This window comes from Lycium ferocissimum, chromosome 8 (genome assembly GCF_029784015.1).
Source record: "Lycium ferocissimum isolate CSIRO_LF1 chromosome 8, AGI_CSIRO_Lferr_CH_V1, whole genome shotgun sequence".
In the NCBI taxonomy this organism is placed as follows: Eukaryota; Viridiplantae; Streptophyta; class Magnoliopsida; order Solanales; family Solanaceae; genus Lycium; species Lycium ferocissimum.
Window position 1 is genome coordinate 28,824,333 of NC_081349.1, and position 27,076 is coordinate 28,851,408.

Consider the following 27,076-nt stretch of genomic DNA (forward strand, 5'->3'; position numbering starts at 1 on the left):
CTCCATCCAAAAATCTTGTTCTTCGTGAATTCTTAACAAGTTCAAGACGCTCTTCGACGTGGTATAATTAGTTTGGCGAAAGAACCACGTTTGCGGCAAGTTGAAATTTCAAGAAAGAGGTAAGAATCTTATTCTTTTATGTTATGGAAGAGGTATGAATGTTATAATGATTAGAATAAGTGAAATTGCATGGAAATTATGGAATTGTGGTTGTGTGTGTATGTAAGCCGTGTGTGTGTGTGTTGTGTGGTAGCCGTGGGATGTTGTAGGATGGAGGAAAAAGGTTGAACTTGTTTAGTATGTTGATTATGTTGTTATGGCCTTATGAAGTAAATAAAAAGTATGAAAATTTTGTGTGTTGTGAATGTGTGTGTGTGTTGCCGTGTGTATCAAGATGGAGGGGAGGATGTGAATCAAATTATTTGGTATGTTAATTGTGATGTTGGGGTCTTGTGATGATAATGGAAAGTAATGGTTCTAGTTGGCATGAGGAAATTCGTTGTTACATTGTTGGCGGAAAGTATGTGACTTTATTATAGATTATGTAATTGAGGAAAATGAAGTTGTAAGATGTAAATGGTGATTGTTGCAAGTGAAATTGAAAGATAAAAATATGTTGTGAATATTTATGTTGAAGATTAGAAGCTTTGGATGAATTATGGCTTTGATGGGAAGTTTGTATATTTTGTATATCTTGTGAATATTTTGTGGAAATGATATGAAATGATTTAGAATTGTATTGGAATGATCTTGATTAGTAAATGAATATGAGAATGTTGGTATTGAGTTGGAAATATGAAGTTAGAATGAAAGCTATTGCACTATGTTGGAAAGAAGACTAGTTATGCTATATTGTATTTCATAATGATTGTTTGTGTTGTTGGGTTGTTGTTGTTGATATATTGGGCCGAGCTAAGTCTCGGGGATGCCGTATGCATAGGGGAAATGCTGCCGAAATTTCGGTAGACAAACATGAATTTAAGTTGAACTCTTGAAAACCACAACTCACATTTGGTAAACATGACCATTTGTAGATTTTGGAGAAAACGAGATTCGAATTTGGAGAAGCTTAAGAAGCGGAAAAGGTATGTAAGGCTTACCCTTTCTTTCTTTGGCATGTCCTAGATGTAATAAGCTTGAATACGTGCTTCGGGGACCACTCCAATTCTAGAAGTCCGAGGTTGAATTTAGTTACTACTCATTCAATAGAATTGAACTAACTAATTTACGCTTTATTGTAAAGAAATGTCCAAACGTCCGTAACTTTTGAAAACGAACGTGGAATGCCTTGAAATCTTCGAGGATAGTCTAATGAGACATAATGACCATGTTTTTATGTTCGTTACCCGACTTGACCCGAGGTGGGCCCACAATCCCCGTGACCTAATTGTATCGGTTTCTATTTGCCTTATGTCCGTAAGATAACTAATAAACCTTTGACTTTCGTTCCGAATTTAATATAAGTATCTGGTAACTCAGATATGAGCATTTTGGTTTGACTATCCGGATATAAACACTCCGACACGAATGATCTGATATGACTATTTTGATATAAGCACTCTGATGTAAATATTCTGAAATAGAAATTCTGATATAAGTATTCGGATATAAGTGTTGTGACATAAGTATTTGATACAAGTATTTTAATATGAACATTCTCTCGTAAGCTTTAATGTTCTTCATACACGATCCGGATCGCTTGAAAAGTCCGAAGAGGTTTCGCGCTTCAAATGTCCATAACTTTCGACACTAATTCGGAAGGACCCGAAACTTGCTTTCGGATCTTCATATGTCGGTAAGTGTACGTATCCATCGAGTCCGGATTTATATGCATATGGTTTCTCACGACTCGCTCGCGTGCGGCTTTAATGTATCTTTCACCGAGTCCCGGCCAGGGCATGTTATGTTCTCGTGCGTACTTCTACGATGATTCCGATTCACCGAGTCCGGGCCAGACATGTTCTCGTGCGCATTCCACCGCATTGTTCACCGAGTCCCTCGTACTTCGCGGGGCCGGGACACGTTATCCGTGTATGTTTATGATGATACGAGGATGGCGACAAGATGGCATTTGATATTATCCACCGAGACCCGCAAAGTAGGGCGGGACACGTTATGTATATTTGGTACGGGATTCGATCCGCATGATTCTACATTACCGAGTCCCTTAACAAAGGGCGGGACACGTTATTTGCATATATGACATATGAGTCCGTTTATATATGATCCTATTCACCGAGTCCCCATCGCAGGGCGGGACACGTTTTATGCATACGCGGTATATAATATCATCCGAGCATTCCGTGCCCCGTATTCCGTCCGATATATGTCCGATTCGAACATTCGTATGTCCGTAGTTTGTCCGTTATATGATACAATCAATATTCCGTATGTTCGCATTCCGTCCGATATATGATTTTATCCGAATATTCTCGTACATTCTCGTACTCCGCCTCGACGTGTGACATCACCCGTGCGTTCGTGTTTTCCGCACCTCTTCGGACACGCGATCGGTGATTGCAAAATAAGCATTTTGGTATCTGGTTGATCCATTTATTTTTCGTACACTTTTTAGCATATGAAACAGTATATATGAATTGCGTACGGGAGGTAAGCGTCGCTATTCGAGTAACGTATGTACCGATAGTTCATCGTCTGTTTCGATTATAGTTTTGTTTCTCTGTAATGCATGCCTTACGTACTCAGTACATATTCCGTACTGACCCTCTTTCTTCGGGGGCTGCGTTTCATGACTTATAGAAACCACTACGTCAAATAAAGATGGAAAAATGTTAAAAAGAAAACGAAATCATGGTTTAAACAGCTAAAAATTTCGTACCTTTGAAGTTAAATGGCTAGCTATCAAACCACAATGGCACTTCAACTGCGAGGAGGAGCTATTTTCTGACATTTTTCAAGACAAAAACGATGGAAGAGAGGAGAGAAGAATATAAGAGAGGAAAAAAACCCTAGCTTTTGATGGCGAAGAAGAAGCATCGTTTGGTTCTGAACATTGCACAGACCCATTTAATTATATGGGTGACATGGCCTCTTATGTGGCATAAAATTTCCACCGTGGCATTTATTTAAAAAGCCATTGGCCACGGTGGATAGGGGGTTAAAAATAGGGGCAAATGTTTCAACTATTGTAACGGTAGGGGTATAAATAGACTGATAGTATAACGGGGGATAAATATGAACCTTTTTTCAAAGTAGAGGGGTAAATCAGGCCCCTTTTCCCTATATATTTAGAGGTGTTCATGGTCTGATTTGACTCAGTTTTTGATTAAAATCAAATTAAACCAATTAAGTCAATTTTTTCTAATATTCAAATCAATTAAGGCGGTATTTTCTAATATTCAAACCAAACCAAATCATTATAGTATAAATTCTAAAAGTTTTGGTCTGTCAGTTTTATCGGGTTGGTTCAATATTTGCGTTTTTTTCAGATTTTAAGAATGTATTAATACAAAGAGTCGTTGAATCAAATGGTAATTAAATACGGCTTTGACCGTGATTCATTCAATCTAAAAATTTTCTTAATTAGTTTATTAACTTTATTTAGGTATAGGCCTAGTGATAGGTATAGGAATTACAAAAACATAACATTTACCTTTTATGATTCTAGTTACCTCCCTATATATAGTCTTTTGAAATTATGCAGCCCTCCAGAATTTTTGTTGTCTAGACTCATTGTGTTTATGAAGCATTGAGAAGAAAGCACAGAAAATAAACGGAAAATGATAAACAGAAAGACAAAGTCATCTACCCAAACTTTTTAAATTCCAATTGCTATTTTCTTCCCTTGAATTTGTTACGGATAAAATGCTAGCTTATTTGTAGTAATTTAGCAAATTTCTTTTTATTTTACCTTAAACTTAAATGGACTACGCTTTTCTTTCTAATTATTTGAATTTTTATTGGCAGAATTCTTCAAGGATTTTACAAAGCCTATGAAATCCAAGTGCCAGCAATTAACTTGAATTTCCCACAAGAACATAATTATGTTTTATAATGAGTATTTAGAGAAGAAGAGAAGAAATCTATAATGAACCAGTACCAGGTATTTATGATATCTTAGGAATCTGTTTGCAGCAGACACGTCTGTTCAAAGATGGCTTTTCGTAACAGACACATCCTTTAGGAAGAATATGTATTAAAGCAATAAATCAAAACGTTTTGATTAATTTCGAACTTAACCACGATGTTTTAATATATGAAAATAGTAACTTTCTTCTTTATAAAAAAAGTAACTTTCTTCTCTCGGGAAAGAGTAACTTTCTTTTGTTTTCAAAGTTCATTCTCTCATATACGCCCCCATCAACACTAACTATTCCAAAATATATAGCATGTTTAGTCAAGCTTATTTTTGTTATATCTCGTGTTTTGCGCGTTCGGATATTTCATGGTGGTCATGGTAAGTTAAGGAAATGACTAAATGTATCTTAATGTATAAGTTGGTTATGAATATTATTTACGAACATTGGTAGTATGGAAATATTGAGAAAGGTTAAGGGTAAAAAGAGAAATTCGCAAAATGGTTCATGGAAATAATGTGGAAGGCTAGGGGCAAAATGGTAATATTGAAAAAAGTCGAGGGGCAAAATGGAAATTTTACACAAGGTTCATGAAAGTCCCAAAAGGGGCCATATTGGCCATGTGACCAAAAAAAAAAAAGAGAAGAAAAGAAAAAGAAAAGAATTAAAAAAAAAAAAGATGACAAAATAAGTCATCTTTCCTAGAGAGAGAGGGCATGTGCCCCTCACATGATTATATATATATATATATTTCTACTATATTAGAAGCACCGGTTGGTGCTTCTTTCGCCGTCCGTGTGTGGACCCCCCCCCCCCAAACCAAACATAAAAAAAAAAAAAATTGGGCCCCATATTTTAAAATGCCGCCCTTAAAAAAAGGGAAAACTACGTATATATATACGTATTAAGGAGAAATATTTACGAAACGTAACGATAGTTTTCCTTATTTACAAAACATAACGATATATTACAAAACATGACGGATTTTCATATATTTTTTATTTTTTTATTTTTTTTCCAGAATATATATATATTTTTTATAAAAAAAATATTTTTTTAAAAAAATAATTTTTATATATATTTTTTTAAATATTAATTTTTTTTTTTGTGCTCAATGGCTTAAAAAATTACCTCATATTTCTATGTATGAAAGTTGTATGAAATGTGTATGTGTGAGCAAAATTTTTAATATAATTTTCATATACAAAATTTTGAGCGAAAACTTTAAGCCTTGAATATTGTATGAAAATTGTTACAATGTTGTTGTAGTTGTATTAATTTTCCGAAACCTAATATGAAATTTATATACAAACAATGTGAATGAAATTCTAAGTCTTGAGGAAGATATACACATTTCATATCATTCTCATGCATAAAATTTTAAACATAATGTTTAAGCCTTGATCAAGATATACACATTTCATACGTTCTTCATACATAAAATTTGAGCGAACTTTTAAGCCTTGAGCAAGATATACACATTTCATACACAAAAATTTGAGCGATTATTTTAAGTCTTGAATGTTGTATCAAAGTTATATACAATGTTGTTGTAGTTGTATTAATTTTATAGAAATCTAACATGAACTTTATACATGAAAATGTGAGCGAAATTTTAAGACATGAGCAAGATACAAATTTCATATTGTTTTCATACACACAATTTTGAGCGGATTTTTTAAGCCTTGAACGAGATATACACATTTCATACACTAAATTTTGAGCAAACTTTTTAAGTCTTGAGCGAGATATACACATTTCATACATAAGTTTTTGAGCAAAAAAAAAAAATTAATTTTTTTAAAAAATAAAAATAAATTTTAAAAAAATATTTTTTTTAAAAAAATAAAAAAATATTTTTTTTAAAAATGATTTTTAAAAAATAAAAAATAATTTAAAAATAATTTTTTTTAAAAAAAATATAAAGCTTGTACTGTATAGGATTTGTAATGTTATGTTTTGTAAATATAAAACTATCGTCACGTTTCGTAAATATTTCTCCTTAAGATGTATATATATGTCAAAGACCCTAAAAAAAAATGTAAAAAAAAATAAAAAATTGTGAGCCCCATATTCAACAACATCCAGTATTAAAAAAAAAGTGGACCCCATATTAACAAAATCAAGCAATATTGAAAAAAAAAGTGAATCTCATATTTAAAAAACAAACAATGTTAAAAAAAATGTGGGCCCCGTATTAAACACGATGCGTATTCATAGCAAACACTAATATAATAAAGTTTTAAATGCTGAGCACAAACTACAATGTTATATTAATCGTGTTTTGAACATAGTATCCCATATTGACAAAATCAAGCAATATATAAAAAAATGAATCCCATATTAAAAAATAAACAATGTCAAAAAAAAAGTGCAGACTTTGTATTCTTAGCAAACACTAATATAATAAAGTTTTAGATACGGAGCACAAATTATAATGTTATACCAATCATGTTTTGAACATAGTATATATATATATATAAAAAAAATATTGGGCCTCATATTAAACATGCCCATAAAAAAAATTGTAAAAAAAAAATTGTAGGCCCCATATATATTGACCCCATACTAAACAACATCAAGCAATATATTAAAAAAAAAAAAGTGGAACCCACCATCTCCAAACTCACGGTAAAAAAAGTGGATCCCATATTAACAAAGTCAAGCAATATCCAAAAAAAAATAAAATTGAACCCCATATTCAAAAAAAATAATGTCAAAAAAGACTTTGTATTCGTAGTAAACACTAATATTATAAAGTTTTAGATACGGAGTACAAACTACAATGTTATATTAATCGTGTTTTGAACATAGTATATATATATATATATATATATATATATGCATAAAAATAATGCAAATTAATAATGTCAAAAAAAAAGTGCATCCCATATTAAAAAATCAAACAATATTCATGTAATTTCCAAAGTATCTCATTAAGTCAATAATGATGGATTCATTACCGCGTGCGTATCAATCCATTAGTGGGAGCAAATGAAATTATTGTACGAAGAACATACTTAAAATACTTATATATTAAAATAAGATAGAATTTAATTACTTTTTCATTTTTTCCTTACTCTAATAAATGTGAAAATAATTGTGGGCCTCATATTAAACACCATGCGTATTTGTAGCAAACGCTAATATAATATAGTTTTAAATATGGAGCACAAACTACAATGTTATATTAATCGTGTTTTGAACATAGTATCCCATTTTGACAAAATCAAGCAATATATTTATATATATAAAAAAAGTAGTGAATCCCATATTAAAAACATAAACAATGTCAAAAAAAAAAAAGTGCAGACTTTGTATTCTTAGCAAACACTAATATAATAAAGTTTTAGATACGGAGCACAAATTACAATGTTATATCAATCGTGTTTTGAACATAGTATATATATATATATATAATATATATATAAAATATATATATATATATATAATAATGTCCAAAAAGTGGGCCCCATACTAAACGACACCAAGCAATATAAAAAATAAAAATAAAAAAAGAAGAAACTATATAAAGCATAGGTTTAGACCCATGCTTCATCGTCCGTTGTCCCTTTAAAAAAAAAGGAAGAAAAAAAGTAGGCCGACCACATCCAAACTCACGGGAAAAAAAAAAGTGGACCCCATATTAATAGAATCAAGCAATATTAAAAAAAAATATGAATCCCATATTAATAAAACAAACAATGTTAAAAAACAAATGCTTAGAAAATCAAACAATTAAATCAATAATGATGGACTCTTTAGAATAAGGAAAAAAATCAATTTCTACTTTGTTTCGTTTTAAACATGTAAAATTAATTTAATAATTTGAATTAGAATTATCTAAATCAAAATTTGATAAAAAATAATAAGTATTTTACACCGTTAAATTAATCGAATTAAAATTAAAAGTATCGGCGATGCTTAAATATTGCTATTGTTTTATCTCAAAGAGAGGAAAATAGTTTCTTTTTAAACAAGTCTTCTCTTTTAAAAGTATTAATAAATTTTCGTAGCAAACACGAATAAAATAAAGTTCTAGACACGCAAAGACAACCGCAATGTTATATTAATCGTATTTTGAACATAATATATATATATATATATATTATCATTATCTAAACACAATTACATATACATAGATATATTATAATCCGAAGTGTTGGGCCCGTGCGCAGCACGGGCATAGACCATCTAGTATATATATATATGTGGGAAGTCTTCTTTTTAGTGTAAGCAATTTGGAGAAAGAGAAACAAAACAAAAGAGAAGAAAGAAGTTGAAGGGCCATTCGGCCATGGAGAGGAAGAAGGAGATCCAAAAATAGCCATCAAAAAATTTATTTCTTCTAGCTTTTCCACTAATTGGAAGGTGCTAAACAACATGGAATAATTGTTGTAGCAAGCAAAACCATTCATCCTTACAATTCTCAATTCAAGTCATGTTGAAAAACTAAGTGAAGAAGGTAAGTTTTAATCCTCTTTTCATGTGTTATAGATGGTTTATGTGTGTTGTAATGTGTGAGAATGAATGAAAGTCATGAAATTTTGAATGTTGAAGTTGGGCCGTGTAGGGGGTGGTTGTGTTGGAATGATGAACTAATTTTTATTTAACATTTTTGGTTGTTGTTGTGTGGATTCTATGATGAAAATGAAGGTTTAATGATTTAAATTGAAGTTGGAATCGTTTGTAGGTTGTTGGAGAAGATAATGTAATTTTCATATAGTTCTTGTGTTATTGTGGTTAGTGTTGTCAATGTGTGGGATGTTGATGTAGTTTATAAATTTGGAAGAAAGAAATGTGTTGTCATTGTTCTTGTTGAGTTTGGAAGATTGTAAGTTGGGTTGTTATGATTAAATTTGGAAGAAGGAATTAAGTTGTTATTGTTCTTGTTGAAATTAGAAGGTGTTGGACGAAGTAGTATGGTGATTGAATCGTTTTTTTGAAAGATAGGTGAATTGAATTGAATTGAATATTGAAGTGTGGCTAGAATAATTGTTGGTATTGTTGATAGTTTGGCCGGGTTGAATTCCCGGATTGTTGTTGATTAAAATTGGCCGAGTTAGATTCTCGGGGATGGTATATTTACAGGGGAGATGCTGCCGAAATTTCGGCAGATTATAAGTAAATGTATTTGAAGGATTAAGAGAAGCATATGATAATGAACCTAACAATTGTGTCAATTGTCCTGAATGTAGACTAACAAGCTTGGACGAATAAGCGTAGCTAGTAAGGCGCAGCGCAGGTATGTTAAGGCTACGCCCTTCCTTTCTATGGCATGATTCATACGTGAGACTTGATAAATGCTTCCATAACGTCCTTATTTTCAAAAGTCATAAGTTATGATTCTAAGTCATGAATTTCTTTCTAAAAGTCTATAAATGTTTTCCAAAAATATTCGTTTTTCTCCAAAACCAAGTTTTATGATTCTTGTAAGCTTTTACGACTAAAACAACGAATATGATTTTTCAATGACAATGACGATGTCCAATATGAGAAAATGTCTATGACGAATACGTCGAGGATACGTTCCTACCATGAATATGACGATATGAAGATAATGAGCTATTTCCTGATCTCTCAATTTTACTTATGGATAATGACCATTTTGATGATTTCAAGTTACATGAAATGACGCCTTACGATCCTGTTCTATGTGTTCCCGTGACGTTACTCTTCGTTGAAAGTCTCGCCTTATAATAATTGCCCCTTCAAGGTGAGACACGACGCCATGACGATTCCATAATATAATCGGAGGTTACCGACCTTACGTCACTCCGATAGAGTTATAGCATTTCTTTGGGCTCTCCTGCATGCTATGATATGATATATTACTATTATATATAAGAGGGAATGTGAGGACTTTTGTAGTCCTCACAATAATTTCCCAAATTTTTAAAAACTTTTTCATTAATTACTTTTGTGTCCTAATTTTATTTATTTAAGTTAATTTTTTTGTTTTTTGTTTTTAAAGTCTACTTTTCAAAAGCTATCGAGCCTGGAAACTTTTGTAGTCCTTACAATAATTTTCAAATTTTTTTAAAACTTTTTAATTAATTACTTTTAGGTCCTAATCTTATTTATTTATGTCAATTTTTTTGTTTTTGTTTTTAAAGTCTACTTTTCAAAAGCTATCGAACCTCCTACCTCATTTTTCACGTTCTTTGATTTCTGATTGGTGCTCGATATCCGCATTTGAGCCCAATTAATCCAGATAATTCGCACCGCAGCGCCTATTCGGGGGAGCGCTTCCTCCAAAGATTTTTTTTTTCCATATCCATGTTTGAACCCACTAATCCCTAATTAAGAGAGGAGCGACTCCATCTGTTGCACAAGTTAAATTATGTATTTGTCTTAAAAGTTCATTAACTATGTATAGATTATTTATTTAGAATTAAATAACTTCAGAAAATTAGGATACATAAGTTATAATGTCAAATTCTGGCTCCAAATTTGATTTGAATTAAATAATTTTATCAAAATGGAAGTTAAATATTAAAGGAGTGGAATGAAAATTTTGCTTTTATGTAACTACCCACTTGTGGGACTACAATGGGTATATGGTTGTTGTTGTTGTTGTTGTACACTTGTACTAACACAAATTATATTTCTTTAGTTAAAATATCTGCTTTTATATCTTGAGTTTGGGCCCGGGCTTAGCACGGGCCTCACATAACTAGTGTATATATATATGTATATGGGGAAGTTGGGAAAAAGGGCAGAGCGCTATAGACGCACAGCCACCTGATCAGTTGGAGTATAATATCGTTCCGGACGCGGGACGTATGTGGTTAAATGGATCGGCTGTCGACGCCTCGGCAATATGATATGGTATATTTTCTATGTTATATGATCTATGCATATATGTATATGGGAAAGATGGGGAAAGGGCAGTGCGTTATATACGCGTAGCCACCTGATCAGTTGGTATTGTATGACATGATATCATCCCGGACGCGGGATGCCCGGCCGTGGCTCATTTGTGGTTAAATGGATCGGCTGCCGACGCCTCGGCAATATGATATATTCTATTTTCTATATATATGTGAAAAAGAAATGTTTTCAAAGAAGGTAAAGTATGATATGTATATGAATCGCAGCACTAAGCATGCATGACATCCGCCCTAAGGGGCGTTCATATGTACAGGTTGCTCTTCTATCTCATGATATGTTCTATATTTCCATTTGGTTATTATTCATATCTACATCCCTTACTGTGTTACTTTTCATGCCTTACATACTCAGTACAATGTTCGTACTGACCCCTCTTCTTCGGGGTCGCGTTCGTACCACGCAGTACACCCGGATGGATAGAAGCCAAGATAGGAGACGTTCCGGCGGAGTTGGCGGCCCAACTTGTTCTTGAGTCTTTGCGCCAAGTCGAGCTTGTATGCTAGGATTTCTGGATTGATGTTAGAGACTTTGCAGACAGAGTCATGAGTGTAGTATGTCAGTCCTGATAGCGGCTTCATCAGCCGACGCGTCTTATTGTAATATGTTACCGGTCCACTACGACCACAGATTACATGTGATCAGAGTACCGGAAAAAAAAAATCTGGAAGCTTATCCACGTTTTCTACTACTTCTTGACGTGAGAATTTTTGAAAGATTTGATATGTAATAAGAGTCAACGGATTCGCTCGGCTCCAAACATGGGGTCAGGTGCCCATCACACCCTAGTAACGTCGGGGTGTGACAATTTTTCTCTAAAAGTGCTTATTTTAAAAAAGTGAGGTGCTTGACCAAGCTTTTGTGAGAAAATAAGTACTTCTAAGGAGTAGTGAAGCTGTTTTTCAGAAGCTAAAAAAAATAAATTTTGCCCATAAACACTTTTTTGAACGGCACTTTTGAGAAAATACAACTAGAGGCACTTTTTAAAAGCCTGGTCAAATACTAATTATTACTTAAAAGTGTATTTTAAATTAATTGGCTAAACACAAACTGTTTTTCGCCAAAAGTATTTTTTTAAAAAGTACTTTTTAAAATAAGCTGATTTTAGACGCTTGGCCAAATAGGCTATAAGTATCTATGAAGTTGGGTATTATAATTTTCAAAACCATCAGAAAAATCAAATATTGTTGTACCTTCAACATGAAGATGTGAAACCAAAAAATAAAAAGATTTTGGTACAATTTAAGCCTACAACACTAATTATAGTTGGTGCCACTAATATTGGCACCACCTCTTTGATCTCATTGCAAAATTCACTCGATGGAGACTTTGGCCTCCCACTGCTGTCTGAAGAAATTAAAATGCAATATGATAGTTATGATACAATCAACCTTTGTATGAAGTTAGCAGAATTAAAATTATGATTATGAAAGAATTTTGTGACACAAGCACATACATATATAGATATGTACCTTTGTTGATTCTTTTGAATCTTATATAGACTTTTTCTCCCCTTCACAATGATATGACAGGTCTAGAATAAATATTGAAGATAAAAAGACAAACATCAAAATATGATCAAATAGTTCAAAACTCGGAAAATTTTGAAGAAGAGGATTTGTAGAATGCATTACCTTAACTGCATTTTAAGCGGGAATTACATCTTGAAAATGCACAAATCCACAGCAATATCCATCCTACATTCACAAATATTCTAATTTAAATGCTTAATCGTAAACAAGAAATAATGTTTGAGCAAATGATAATCTAGCAATAACCAACAATAATGTGAAACATATATACCTCATAATAAGTTTTGAGCTGTCGCGAGTGTGAACCGGTCCAAATTGTCTAACAATAGTGTGGAGATCACTTCTTGTCGTGTCGGTTGACAATCCTCCAATATATATCGATTTAGCTATATCCACATAAATGAAACAATTCAGAAATTGGTTTAACACGGTTAAAAATTCATGAACTATTTAATTAAAGGCAATGCAAATTTACATTGGCTTTCATCATCAGAATTGTTTTCTTTTGCAGCACCAGTTGAATGAGCTGCAACTTTCAACATGCCACTCGAAGTAGACATCAACGCCTTAACATTGGATTGAGATTTTTTAGGTGTTGATGGGAGACCAGCATCTACAACAACTCTTAAAATCTTGTATGAGGCATTCTCGGGCAGTGATGATCTGCCTTGCTTTATCTACAGTAAACAATTTCTATTATGCAAAACAAAATTTAATAAAAACTTTATAAACTCCGCATAACTAGTATGTGAACAAAATGACACCTAAAGTGTATAACTAACCATTGCATCATAGCTAGCTTTGGAAGCCTCATTCTCAACAACTGGGGTCGTCTCAGCAACTGGATTTCTTTTTTGTTCGAAGTGATCGAAGACTTGTTCCCAACTTGGTCATCTATTGTCGCATTAGTCTTTGATTCTTCAGAAATTTCCTTGAGGTTAGCTTTGACATTATCTTTTGCTTTGCTCAGAGCATTTAGTTCTAAATTCAATAATAATTTCAAAAGGGAACAATTTAATATAGTTAACAATAGAGTTTAAGTTCTACGCACTTTGCAAAATTAAGTTGTTTAAGGGGTGATTATAAGTACATTTAAATGATAAACATTAACATGTCATAATAGGTTAAACTACACTGATAGTATAACATAATCTTCATGTTAGTGTATATAACTTAAATCCTTAACAATTAACAACCAAGAAAATCAAGATTGAGATAGTGCCAAAGTTGTCAAGTAACCAATTGATATAGTGTCAAAGCAAAAAAGACATGCCGAAAGAAGTAACTAAAGCATTTTCATCAACATTTTCCTCAATAACAGGAGAAGATTCTTTGCCGACAAATCGTAAAATGTCGTTCAAGACATAGTATCCTTTCTCTCGTGGAGCAAGGAAAAAAGTCTGAGAAAAGCTTTTCCTCGAATCATCTTGATCGATCAAGTGTGCCGTGACCACCACAAGAACACTTCCAGCAACAGATAATTGGTAGTCAATAGTTGTGACTTCCACCTTCTTATTTTTGAATTGAAATGAAATGATAAATTCATTAATGCCCTGAAATTGTGTAGAAATCATAGGCCTATTAGCTTCCTTTCGTCAAAAATAAGAAAAAGTTAAGCCATAAATCATTTAGTAAAACTCAAACATCAATGGCAATGATAAAATAAAAATAGAAACATAACTTTATTCAAAGTTAAAGACATTGAATCTTTAGGTTCATCTAAATTAGAGAAAGAAATGACAGACAACAAACCTCTTTTGTGAGAAAATACAAACAAAATCAATTTACATTACAGCAAGTAGACAAAGGCTACTAAATTCTCTGTAAAAGTCATAAGCCTGATTAATATTCCACAATGTGAAATGCGAGAACAGAAGTGCGCGTCTCTTTGAAGTGAAGTATACAAGTTAAGGAAAACTAGAGATAACAATCATGTAAGAATTAGTACTACAATAATTAAAAAAATGCAATTAAAATCACTAATTTCAGCATCTAATGTACACTAAGCCAATAAGGTTGATATTAATCTGACTATTTAAAGTTGAGATTTAAAGAAAGGACGTTTCTTCAAGACCATTTTGCTTATTATTTTTTGAAGTACACACTTCTTTGAAGCGCGTGACTTCCCTCATGAAATGATATTTTCCACTCACACTGCTTTAAGCAACAAATACATTTAAACACCATAAAGATTACACAAATAATATACATTGATCATCTTGATTACACATAGAAACACTATCATTCAAAAGGCAACAAAGCATTCATTATAAAGCAGAAACATGTAAATGTGAAATCTACGAAAAACGCCAGTAAATGATGAGAAACATTTAAAAAACAATTTGTGATTGTCATAATACTTACTTCAGAAGTTGTCACCGATTTAATTTCACCGTCAGGCTGAGGCCAACTAAGGACACTATTATCCTTGTAAAATCGATGGGATTGGTCAATAAGCCTATGTAAAACATGATAATATTGATCCACAAAAGCACGTGCAATAGTTTCAGCAGAGGGTTGATTTGCTTGAGTTGCCATTTTTGCACTACAATAGAATTAAATAAAAAGACGGTTGATCAAATTAATTTAACTATTTAGATGAACAATAACAAATAGTCAAAAGCGGATATAGTGATACATATTATATACCACAATGATATGGTTTCTATGATACATATTTTATACGTATGATGCACTTTCTATACAAGACTGATATAGTTTATATACACATCTTTGGAATTATATATACACTTTCTATACAAAAATGATACATATTATATACAAAAATGATACAATTTTCTATTCTATAATATACATTATATACACAAATGATACATATTAATTATACTAAAGGCAAGCAATTTGGAAAACGATAAATACTTGAGAAAAGAAAGATTACTTCGAGATTCCTATTGAAAAAAGAAAGATTACTTCGAGATTCCTATTGAAAAAAGAAAGATTACTTCTCTTCAAAAAATTCTTATTAACCATATGATAAGTAACACAAATTTAATTACTATTTCCCTAATTCAATCAGTTTTATCATTCTCTTTTACGTCAGGTGAGCTCTTTTCCCTCTCTGTTTTTATTTTATTTTTTAAAATTTATAGAACATTATATTGTTATACTTTATAGATGACTATGATTTTTATACGTGGATGCAATATTTTCACCCTTTTTTTTTGAGTGATTTTATAATACTATTGTTTTTGGCGGATTATTATGAGTTCTATTTGTGTCATTCTCTTCTTCTTTCTTTTTTGATTTCTATAGGTATGAACTTTCTTGAACTGGAAGTGGTTTTTTCCGGTACTAATTCTATACCAATTATTTTCTACTTCTTTTTAACGATTTATACCTCTCATTCCTCTATCCTTTATTTTAAAGATAGTGTAAGTATACTTTTATTGCTTAGCTATTAACTGCTAAGATTGAAAAATATGTAAACAATAATAAGTGAAGATGTTATTTTTACAATTAGTTTTACTACATAACGTTACATACTTTCAATTAAAAGAAATTAGTAAATAGTAGAGTTGATTTAGATATACACTGATAGTTTAGTATTGTTGGAACAGTTGGCGAAGAAGTGAGGAAAAGAAGATGAAGGGGTATAGTTATGATAACTTAATGTGAGTTATGAATATTAATGAATGGTTAAGTGTAGATGTTATGGTGAAGAGGTGTACGTCACGTTTTGGATAGCGAATTGAAAAGGCACCAAAGTTAAGACTAATAAAATAATTATTTTTGTGCTTGAATTCAGTCTTTGTAACCTATCCCTGTATTAGTTGTAGAGACACAACGTTTGTTGTTAGTGATTTTTTTTCTAATTTTTAGATTTAATAACTGAATTTTTTGTATGAAAATTCCTAATATCTGAGAAAATAGCTAAATACATTTCAGATCAATGAGGCACGCCACATCAGCGGACCTGTGTGTGTGTGTGTATATATGTAAAATTATTTTCTCAATTGTTAGAGGGATTCTCAATGAAATTGAAACTTGAAAATCCCGTTCTATTTTGAATTCTCTCTCCTTTTTTTCCTGATGCATGTGTGTGTGCGCGTATATACATAAGGAATTAGTAAATAGTAAATTTCTCAATTGTCAAAAGGATTCTCAATGAAATTGAAACTTGAAAATCCCATTCTATTATGAATTCTCTCTCCTTTTTTTAAGATGTCATGTATTGAATCATAGAAAAATGTGTTAAATGAAATGAGTAATCTTTTTAGACTTTATGAAATTTTTGTATCGTTTCGATCATTTTGGGGATGAAAAAAATATTAAATTTAGAGCTGAATTGTTGGTTATAAAGAATATGATGTTCGGTTGAAAAAAAAAAGGTAAATATTGTGGGTTAGGAAGCAAGAAAGGAAGAAAGAAGAAGAGAAAAGAAAATAAAGGGGGAAAATGGAAAAAGGAAGGAAAGAAACGAGATAAAAATTAATCAAAGAGATTTCATTTGTATGCTTTTCTTCCCTTTCCTTAGTGTTTTATAGTAGACTTTATTGTTGATGCATTTTCCTTTTTAAATATTTTTAAAAAGAAGAAAACATTAAAATCTTGAAAGGTGGAGAAAGAAGTTAGATAGATACTTAATTTATTAAATATGTTGACACCCAATTTCGTCCTCCCTTTATTTCAATCAACAAATCAATATCTTATTTTCACCCTTACTTTATTATAATTTCTACTACTATATTAATATTGTTAAGTATTAATATGTCGTACATCGCTACAGCTTATGTAATATTTTACTTTATTATTACTTTGTTTATATTTTATGTACTAATGATAAGATTATTATATTAACGCTAAATTATGAAATTTATTGTTGTTATTATTATTATTATTATTATTATTATTATTATTACATAATATATTGATCTAATTTAGAGCCCAAAATATTAATTAAGTCCGTAATTAACCCCAAAAACCATTTGGGCTAAGGCTTAACTCATGAAAATCGCCCACTATGCATTTAAACTCATCAGCCCACTATTTTAACTTGACCGATCCAGCCCAATCCGCAAGCATTACCCGACCCGGCCCAAACGAAATAATGCATTAGGTTTCAGCAAAACCTAATGCATTTAGAAACAAATGGATTGCCCTAACACCAGAATTTAGATGGTCTCTTTTTGGGCATTAGGTTTTGATTATGATGGTCTCTTTTTGGGCCAATCTTGGTATCAATTCTTATATAATAGGAGTTTCTATACTAGACTAGTCACAGTTATGCAATAGAGTGTGTATACATGAGGTATATTTAAAATATACACAGAATATACAATCTACTGATTTGTTTTTGAGTGTATATTTTACGTGTTTAATCTTATTCATTGATTATATACTAATCCTTTTCTTTTCATTTTTTTTTTTTTTATGCATGACATCTCGCATACGAGTCCAAGCGACTCGTCATCTCCTCCCGCATTTGGCGTTGGGTTAAAAGCCCAACATGACTCCTATCGTGTCCAGCCCTATCTGCAGCCACATAAGAAAACAAAATCTGGGCTGAAGCCCAATAGGCGATGAACAGTTCGCAACAACATATTAAAATTTCACAAAGCCCAACAAAAGAAATGCATCGTAATGAGCCCAAGAAAGTGGCTGAGCCCATTTACATTATATCTACTCCTCTATTTTTATTTTTGTGTGCATTTAATGTATATTGTATGGCTAACATTTTTTTGTTTATTAATTTAGATAAACCTTAGTGACATTAAAGGGTTCAGTTTAGTAATGGGTAATTAATTTCACAAATTACATTCACTTCTATTTATGTTCTAAACTATTTATAGTATCTATAACATTTATTTGAGTAATTGATTTTCAAATAGCATGCTTACATATTTTTGGGTTAAAGGAATCATTTTCATTCTTACCATCTTAGGAATTTCAAAATGTCACTAACACACAAAATATGAATTCGATTATGTTTTATGAACATTTTCAAGATTTACCCAATTATAGCCGAAATTGGTTAAATAAAGTTAATAAAGAAAGTGAAAGAAAATCCACTTCTTTTGCATCCTATTTATAAAGATAAGTTTAGATTTTCTATGTCACCATATCTATATGACATAATTTTATCCAAAGGTTCAGATTTGCTAAGTCTTCTTTTAAAAACTATTACTTATACGCAAACTATTATATTTTCTACAAATCCTTTTAGAATAGCATTATTACATGTCTATCTATAATTTTAGCCACATTTACAAAGTTATTTTCTTTCCTATAATATTATATTTACATTTAGCCTAATTAACATAAGTCTGGTCGGTTAACCATTGTTAATGGGTCTTAAAGGGTGCCTCATACCTTCCCTTTATACTAATTGAACCCTTACCTAGAATTTTAAGTTTTGCAGACAATAAAACGGAGCTAACTTCTGATAACTACTTTAAAAAACTTTAGGTGTCCTAATTCACCATAAATAATTAGGTGACGACTCCTTAAAATAAGCAAAAAGTAGGAATCACCAATATGTTGTACTTTAATTTAACCCGGTTAAAATGGAGTATGACAAAATAAACAAAGAAAAATTATAATTAAAATTTATAAGCATATTAACATGAAGAACAAAGTCAAACTACAATTAAACTATGTCCTACCTATATACGTTATATTATTATACAATAGTTTGGAAGAATAAAAACCGTGGTTGTAAAATAAATTAAAGAAAAAGAATAAAATTAAGTGAAATAATCTAATCCATTTCAATTTGAAGAGTAAAAAGATTTAAATATTTAATATTCAAATATTAAAAAATATATTTCATTAATTCAATAAGAGTTTTATAATCGCACTAAGCGCGAACTAATTCACTAGTCAAAGAATAAGTAGAGGTGGATGTGGTATTGGTTGTATGGTTACAATTGAACCTAACAATTCCAATACGAAGCACAAATGCGTGTGTGACAGATCACTATAATTAATTTCAACAAATGCTAAATTTTAGACATAGAAATTCAAGCGTTTAACAGGTTCAATTGCAAGAATATAAAAGTTGGACCCATATCAAACTTAAACAGTGGATTTTGCCTTGACTAAGCTAATTAAATTAGGCCTTCTTTGAAACAAGTTCGAAGCAACATAACTTGGGGAAAGTGCACAAATAGACGATTTTAGGGCCTTTATTTAAGATATACTCAAGATTTATAATTTTTTATAAGTTTAACCACATCAAAATCAACTTCAAACGCACTAACCTGAAGTCGTGAAAGCTAACGCATCTTAAGTTTGACATGTTAAAGACCAACTTTGAATAATTTAAGAGCAGGCAAGCTTCAAAAATTTTCTACTATTTAGAAGAGTCGGTTTGAGGCAGTATCATCGTCTGTCCTATAAGGGCAATTATGACATTTCATTCCAACTATTTAGAAGAGCAACTTTATTACTAAACAAATCCAGAAACTTGTCATCTTCTTGACATCTCAAGCTTCTCATAGCAAAAAAATAGCTCAAACTGTTGCTGCTTTTACCCTTGGGATCGTCGACATGGTTGCTTTACTTTGCCATTTCAAGGAGCTGATGAATATAAGTAGTCTACGTGGCGTTAATTTCTTCTCCCACGGCATAGAGCTTCTTCTGTTATCTTCTCTCTTTGCTGTTCAATTTTACAGGTTAGCTCCTCCTCCAATATTTTTGCCCCCAACCCCAATATGTTTGGTTGATGATCTTTCATCTGAATTTTAGAATTTATATTTTCAGTCTAATTTGAACTTATGGGGTGAAAGACAGCGAATTGATGTTCAAGCAGACCTGCTTAAACCGAGTGGAAATATGACCCTTCTTTGCGTCTAATTGTGAAGATGGACAAGAACACCTTGGGGAAGTCGGAACTGATTCAGTGTTCTCTTGAAAAGGTAATCCATTTGTTTGATAGTCTCTATTTAACCAATCTTATACCCGTACTACCTTTCGTCACTCTACATTTAATGTGGGAATATGTAGTGATCGTTTTAGTTGTAGAAATATGGACTTGCCAATGTGAGTGTGCTAAAATTACTAAGAAATTTAGTTATTTGTTAAATGATATTCAGATTTACAATTTGTCCAAATTCTGATCATTTCTAAACTAGAGGGGCTATACGAAAAGGTGGTTTGGGGTGTGCGTGTGTATGTTTGGGGAACTCTGTTTACGTTTATTATCCGTGGTATCAACTTCTTACAACTATAGCACAAAGATGTAGGACATTGTGTATCTTTGAAACACAAGTAATGTGGTTAAGCAGAGACAGATCAAATGTAATTTTCGTGAATCTTTATGTAAATTTATGCTCCATGTCGAAAGTACCGGGTTCATATTAACCCGATACCAAAATTCTGCATCCATCTCTCTGATTAAGGCCTGGCTTTTAATCATGTTAAGGCTTGGAATTAAGGTCTAGCTTTACTCAACTTTAACAGTGTTGTAGCTCTTATGTTGTCAGTCTAGGGGCAAAAAATAATACCATTAACATAACATGTTTGTGGTTATTGATAAATTTTTTGCTAAAATGAATTGGATAACGTAATTGTGATATAAGTTGAAGTTCAAACTTAATTGGAACTAAAATCCGTTTCCACTAATCTGATACGTTTACTCTATCATTTTTAAAGAAACCTTATCATTGTTTGTGTTCCCAACAACCTCATGTGAATTCATACTAATAGTGTGCAGAGGTTTTCAAATCCCAAAAGTTGAAGTTAGATATTTTCTGGGGTTGACCATTTGGATAATACTCCGCCACACTATCCAAAATACACCATTGTTACTTCTTTGAGAGTAGAGCTTAGTAGACAAATATCTAATGCATAACAGTTGAATTGAGAACATTTTTTTTTTACTTATTATAGAAGAGCCAGTGGATCGACATCGTTGTTTTAGGGTATTAAAGTTCTAATTAAGGACAATTATGACTTTTAAGAACAATTTATATTATGTGCCCTTGAACCTGCAATTGGGTTCGCCACGTTTCTCCATCACCGCTGATGTGGGTGTTCATCTCTCTTCTTCCCAGAAAACACACGAAGAAAAATTGATTTCTCCATAAGTTTTCAGAATCTCATTGAGTTCTTATCTTCTTATTTTGGGATAGTTTTCAGAAAATTTGCAATTTCAGGTTTTCCTCTAATCTTCTTCAGTTTCTCCTCAAGTTTTCCAGTTTCGGGCCTCTGTTGTTATCATTTTTCTCTTTCGTCATTAATTTGTTCCTTTTGTGATATTTTCTGCCAAAGGGAAAAAGGTTTCTTTTCTTCGCATCAAGTGGTATTTCAGGATTTGTGATGAAAGAGGAATAGCTTCAAATTGATTGTGATGAATCCCGAATACCCAGAAATTAATATTCGATAAAGAACCAAAAAAGAGCTTAGCTTAAAGGGTTTAAAGTAATAAACTTACCTTGAGTAAGAAGCCTATTCGCGGCTTCATTAGGGTACTATATAATCTTTTTTGGTTTTAGTTTTCTTTGGTTTAAGCGAGAATTTCATTATTCAAATTTGAGAAAAAAGAGTAGCAACAACTATTTGTTGTTCTGGTTCAATTTATAGAAAAAAGTAACCTTTTTCCTTTAGCTATATATGGATGTTGAATTTATTTGCCGACCCCCATTCCATCGCCTACTTTAGCTTCTAAGATAATTCCAGCATCTTCCATTACCATCCTTAATATCAAATAGCTGGTCCATTCTTCAATATAAAAAAGATGAGTGATGTAAACAATCACTTTTAAGTTTCGTAATATTTGGAATCATCCTGTTAGAATTAGACAATGAACCCGGATGAATTCACTCTTCGAATACAAAAACCAAGAAGCCGTGTGCATTGTTTCCTTAATCTGAACCTGAATTGCAGGTCACCTTAGCTTGAAAACTGGGATGACAAGAAAGAACCAATTTTATAGGAAACGAAGAATCTTGGATAGACAAAGAGGATTGCCAATTTTTTCTCGCCTGCCCTCATATATGAGGTCTTACAAAGACTAATGATACAAGAAGATTGGAACTTTTCTTTTCTGCCTTTTGGAGACAGATCCCATGCAACATTTTAGAAGTTCTACATGTATTTGCAGCTAAATTGAGTATTTGATATCATACATGGTTTATAACCTTTTCCCTGTTGTGGGCTTTATATGCCACATGATTTTCGTTGACTTAAATTTTCTATTTACTATGTACGCTGTGAAAATATCTCTTAGCCTAGCAAGAGAGAAAACTGCTAATTGTTAAAAAGTAACTTCTGAGTTTCTAATTTTGTAACCCGGAAACTTGGAAGTATAAAGCTTACGAATAATTATAATTGTCCTTTTAATATAAGAATAAATAAGGAAGTCGGATAGATTCTAATCTAAAGTCTAGGCTAAATAGGGTAAGTTATGACTTTGGAAGTTAACATCTCCTTAGAAAACCCTTTGTTATTCTTATGTAGATTGGACAAAATAAGATTATCCTTCTATAATGTTGTTATTTTGAGGTAATATTGAATTGCATTATTATACTCTTAATAATGAATTGGATTATTATACTCTTTGTAAATTTTCATATATTAGGCTAAAAGGATTCGCTTTTGTATCAGGGCGTCTCAGCCACTGTCAAGCAAGATGCGTGCACATCATTTCATGTCTTTGAGCTCTGCTCACGAGATGACAATCCCTTGAAAGCTCTATCTACCACAGATGTACTTACTGGTTAAGAACATGGTTAAATCCAGGTTCATTTTATCTTTTACTTGCACGAATGTATTTGTATAAATCTAATATATCACGTGCAAATAAAAATGCAAACTTTTCATGATTTTCATTAAGCGATTTGCCCAAGTGTTGTACCAAAAATTTTAGTTCTGGTCATGGAAGGAAGGTTAACCAATAAGTGCTTTCTTCAGATCACTAAAATCTGAATTAAAAACTGTTTGTAATAATTATTAACAATCTCCAGCTTTCATTGTCTGTAGGTTTCTTTTTAAATGAGTTGCAATGACTCTCTTCCATATGGGAAGACAAAATTATATCACTGCGGTCGACATGGAACTTGCTCTATCTTGACACCTTATTATCCACGACATAATGTGCATGCAATGCATCTACACAAAATGTTAAGATGTTCCATTCTAACATCAGCAGCTCCTCTTATAAGATTCATTATGGTGGTACTGGCCAGAAATCTACAGCTGCTACAATGAAACAAAATCTTCTTTGAGAGATCCTTGTCACATCTTCTCATTCAGGTCTTGGTAAGTTCCGCCAATTCATGCATTTCAGATTAGATATATTGCATTGGAAATTAGTCTTAGGTAGTGATAATGACCACATCAATACGTTAGTACCAGTTGATAATCGTAATGCAGCTTGCTCAAATCACTTTCGTTAATTCAAAAATATTAAAATCTTTGGATAATTTAGCTAAGAATAACCCATGATTAAAGGAGAAACAGAACTTACTCTAAGATGATGTACATTTTGTGTAGGTTTAATTCCGAAGGTTCTGCAGCTCCTGTTCAATGACTATCTTTTAATGCGAGATGATCATTGTTTATGATAATGTTTCACAGAACTCATTTTGAGGATCTACCTGTTTATTGCTTGTGGCCATAAGGTATTTTGTCCGAAATGCAACAGACGCTACTGCTAAACTGGATTGGTAACAGAGAAATTTTAGAAACCACACCTAGAAACGGAAGCCAAAGTCTGGGCTGAAATTGAAGATGATTTGGAATGGTAGAAGATAAATCTACTTCAGGCTTTGCAGATTCATTCATTTACTTACAACATTATTAGAATGATTGTACGTAATGTGTTAGTGTTGTCTTCTTTCATAACTATATAATTGGGAGTTACTTGACATGAGTTGCCAGAACCTGTTAATGAAAGTTGTTGCTTGGATTTGAACCAAACTTTTCGTTTTAAATACGCACCGGCATACTACAAGCGGAAAATATAAAATGGTAACAAAATTATTCTCCCTCACGGGTCATAAATCATAAGCGGGCAACGAAGTTGAGATATTAGAAGAGTCGGTTTGGTCGTCAACCACCCACTCTCCTAATATAGTTAAAGTTAATTAAAAAAAAATTAGGAAACAACTGGGAAAAAAATTAAGGTGGGGTTCACATGAAGAAGTATGCGATAATTGCAAATAATAGAAAAGAAAAAAATGGATATTTAAATAATGATAATAAGTTCAAAAAATGGTAAAGGTATACTTAGAGGAAATTTAAAGAATAGAAATTCAAGAAAAAAGAAATAAAGATTTAAATTGAACACAAAAATCACCAAAGAAATCATAAAATTAAAAGATTTAAAACTTACACCTTTGGGTAAGGATAAAAATGCACTAATTTTAGACACATACGTCTCACACAAATAATGAGGAATAACATCAAGAAGACGAAATATAAACGGTCAATTCCTAAAACGATGAAGTTGGTTTATACTTAAAAATTTAAGAATACAACATATGCTAACACCTGAAAGCGCTTTCCAGTGTGGTTGAGTAAAAAGAGATGATGACATGAAACTCGGTAATAGTAAGGTGTATTTTAAATGTTTTAATTGGAGAACTAAATCAGAAAAGTCATATATGGGAGAAGGGGATTAAGTAAAATAATTTCTAGCTATTTTCAATTAATTGAATTGTAATACTTTCTATAATAAAAATTTCATAATTATATTACAAAAAGGCACTCTCTGTGTGCTAATTTATGTGATATAGTTTAACTAGGCACGAAGTTAAAAAAAGAAAGGAAATATCTTTCAAACTTGTGATCTAAAACAAGTTATAGATATTTGTGTGGATTTAAATAATTTCATTAAAGGTAAAAGGGGAAGTTTTAAGTTAAATGGTTTCTAAACATAAAAATATATCATTTTTTTTAGTCAGACTAAAAAGAAAAATGTGATACTATTTTTAGTGTTGGGCCCGTGCTAGCACGGGCTTTCATCATCTTTTTTGTATGAAATTTGTGTTGATAGCCCAAAAATTTCAAACCTGGCGTGGGAAGAGGTTGTGAAGGGTATAAGGCAAAGCCTTGACAGTAATTCATCCGGAGCCTCACCGCCGTCCCATTTAAGTGGTCTTGGTGGCCTTGACTTCCAATTCTCAATTAGACATGCCGGCATATGTGAACTACTCCTATGATTTGGTGTAAACTTTAAATATGAGTCCATATAATCTGATGTAAACACTAAGTGTTGATATGTTTTTATCCATACGTACACATGCTAAATATTTTGGGCCAAGCGAAGTATTTATGACGAAGAGGATGAGCTTCAAAAGCATGATTTAGAGTTCTTGCAAAATAGAACCATGTAGCACGACACCACGACACCAGATATATCTTTAGAAGAACGTCTTTTCCGAATAAGCCAATTCATTTGGGACCCTACAAATCCACTCTTTTTCCTATTACGATCAGCCCCCCTTGCTCTCTTTTTTCATTTTGAGAATCATTTGCAGGCTTGCAGCTAAAGACATCCAAAAGGGGTTTCTTAATTCCCACACAGATCCTCCAAGTTCCATACATAAGCACTGCTTTGGTTTGTCAAGAATATGCTAGAGACACACTGTAAATTGCTCATATAAATACTTATGCAAATTGCTCTTACTTGCAAAGCCATAGCATGATTCTAAAGAAAGTGTGCCAATGTGCCATAACCCCCCGTATATATATATACACGCTCTCAGGTCAAGGTTTGAGTCAATGAACTAATTTCGTTCGTTAATAACATTTTGGTTATGGTCAGGAGGGGCAAGAGAAATATGCATCTATTTCTTTTGTTTAACCTTTCATTTTTACAGTTTTCCGTAAGGATCATTTCGAGTTATAGTAAAAAGTAATTAAACAATGATGGACAAACTAAGAAAAGGCTGTTTATTTTAAGTTGCTATAGAATGTCCTGCTGTAAATTAGCAAACGAGTAGAGAGTAGGAGTGTAGGACTAGCTGATAAAACCCAAGTACTTGGGTAGTATTTGAGTGAAGACCTAGATCCCATATTGGCATATAACATTGCAAGGCAATCTGTAAACTGATTCAGTCATTTCATAAGTAACTAAGCTTAGAAAACACATGGCAGAAAACTAAGAATGAAAACATTGTACGTAGTAACACAGCTAAATTTATTCATAGAAACGATTGTTCAAACACACATAAGAAAAGGCGATGCTGCCAAAGCAGAAGCACAAGTCTAAAAACATCCATCTTTCAAATAAAGGATCCAGAAGCAAGTATCAACAGTTATAAGAGCGAGCAAAGCACTAAATTCTCAAAAGCCACCACGGAGACGAAGAACCAGATGAAGAGTGGAATCTTTCTGGATGTTATAGTCAGCAAGGGTGCGACCATCCTCCAGCTGCTTGCCAGCAAATATCAGCCTCTGCTGGTCTGGTGGGATAGCCTCCTTATCCTGAATCTTTGCCTTCACATTATCAATGGTATCTGAGGTCTCCACCTCCAAGGTAATAGTCTTCCCAGTCAGAGTCTTGACGAAAATCTGCATTCCTCCCCTCAATCGCACCACCAAATGGAGTGTGGACTCTTTCTGGATGTTATAATCAGCAAGAGTCCTCCCGTCCTCGAGCTGCTTGCCAGCAAAAATCAAACGCTGCTGATCAGGGGGACCCCCTTTTTT

At 32.4% G+C, this 27,076-nt stretch overlaps 1 protein-coding gene, 1 long non-coding RNA gene and 1 pseudogene across 3 annotated transcripts in view; 1 reads left to right on the forward strand and 2 right to left on the reverse strand.

Moving 5' to 3' along the window:
• Positions 1 to 12,314: 12,314 nt before the first annotated feature.
• LOC132066230 (nuclear transport factor 2-like) lies at positions 12,315 to 14,998 on the reverse strand (annotated as a pseudogene).
• Positions 14,999 to 22,512: 7,514 nt separating this feature from the next.
• LOC132067845 (uncharacterized) lies at positions 22,513 to 24,037 on the forward strand. 2 transcript variants are annotated; one of them, XR_009417244.1, is made up of 4 exons: positions 22,513 to 22,551; positions 23,027 to 23,161; positions 23,402 to 23,680; positions 23,915 to 24,037. It is a non-coding gene; the product is annotated as an uncharacterized LOC132067845 (long non-coding RNA). The 2 variants fall into 2 exon arrangements; XR_009417243.1 differs by lacking the exon at positions 22,513 to 22,551 and having other exon boundaries at positions 22,959 to 23,161.
• Positions 24,038 to 26,662: 2,625 nt separating this feature from the next.
• Positions 26,663 to 27,076, reverse strand: part of LOC132066231 (uncharacterized) — a 19,107-nt gene continuing 18,693 nt past the window's right edge. Inside the window, exon 3 of the mRNA XM_059459581.1 lies at positions 26,663 to 27,072. Coding sequence (XP_059315564.1) covers positions 26,711 to 27,072 — 362 coding nt within the window. The 3' untranslated portion in view covers positions 26,663 to 26,710. The remainder of the gene's footprint in view (positions 27,073 to 27,076) is intronic.